The sequence below is a fragment of the Plectropomus leopardus genome, unplaced genomic scaffold (genome assembly GCF_008729295.1).
Source record: "Plectropomus leopardus isolate mb unplaced genomic scaffold, YSFRI_Pleo_2.0 unplaced_scaffold516, whole genome shotgun sequence".
Taxonomy (NCBI): Eukaryota; Metazoa; Chordata; class Actinopteri; order Perciformes; family Serranidae; genus Plectropomus; species Plectropomus leopardus.
The window spans coordinates 1-459 of record NW_024656652.1 but is presented as its reverse complement, the minus strand read 5'-3'; the positions used below and the strand labels follow the sequence as shown (position 1 = coordinate 459).

The following is a 459-nucleotide window of genomic DNA, read 5'->3' as shown; positions in this document are numbered from 1 at the left end:
TTATTATTTAAGTAAGTTTTACCATTTATTATATCTGATCTTATTGTAGTTATTATTATAGCTATGATTACACTTTTTAAAAAGAGCGTAACGTAATTTCACATTTCACAGCAGATTAAACAACACAAAGTTAAAATGACAAACCATCTCCAGGCTCTCGGGTGTTTAAGGGTTAACGACCGACTTCAAACAACTAAAACTCAACAGTAAAATAAAAAGTTTGCAGAATTATTGTGGAGTGAACTTTTCTCTGTACCTGGTCGCTCTGCCGTCGGCGTCGAGGATTTCTGCTCTGAGACAAACTCGTCCTCAACCGCTGCTGAGGACAGAAAGACGGACAGAGAACCGAGAGACAGATTTACTCGCTGACTCGTAAAAAAAGTATTATTGTTGTTGTTGTTTCCCTGAGTCCATCAGAGGGCGCTGTGTGTGTGTGTGTGTGTGTGTGTGTGTGTGTGT

At 39.2% G+C, this 459-nt stretch overlaps 1 protein-coding gene across 1 annotated transcript in view; it reads right to left on the bottom strand.

Moving 5' to 3' along the window:
* Positions 1 to 319, bottom strand: part of LOC121939587 (histone H3.v1-like) — a gene marked incomplete at its 5' end in the record, with an annotated part of 1,014 nt that extends 695 nt beyond the window's left edge. Inside the window, one exon of the mRNA XM_042482591.1 lies at positions 257 to 319. Within this exon, the coding sequence (XP_042338525.1) occupies positions 257 to 319 (63 nt within the window). The remainder of the gene's footprint in view (positions 1 to 256) is intronic.
* Positions 320 to 459: the final 140 nt, after the last annotated feature.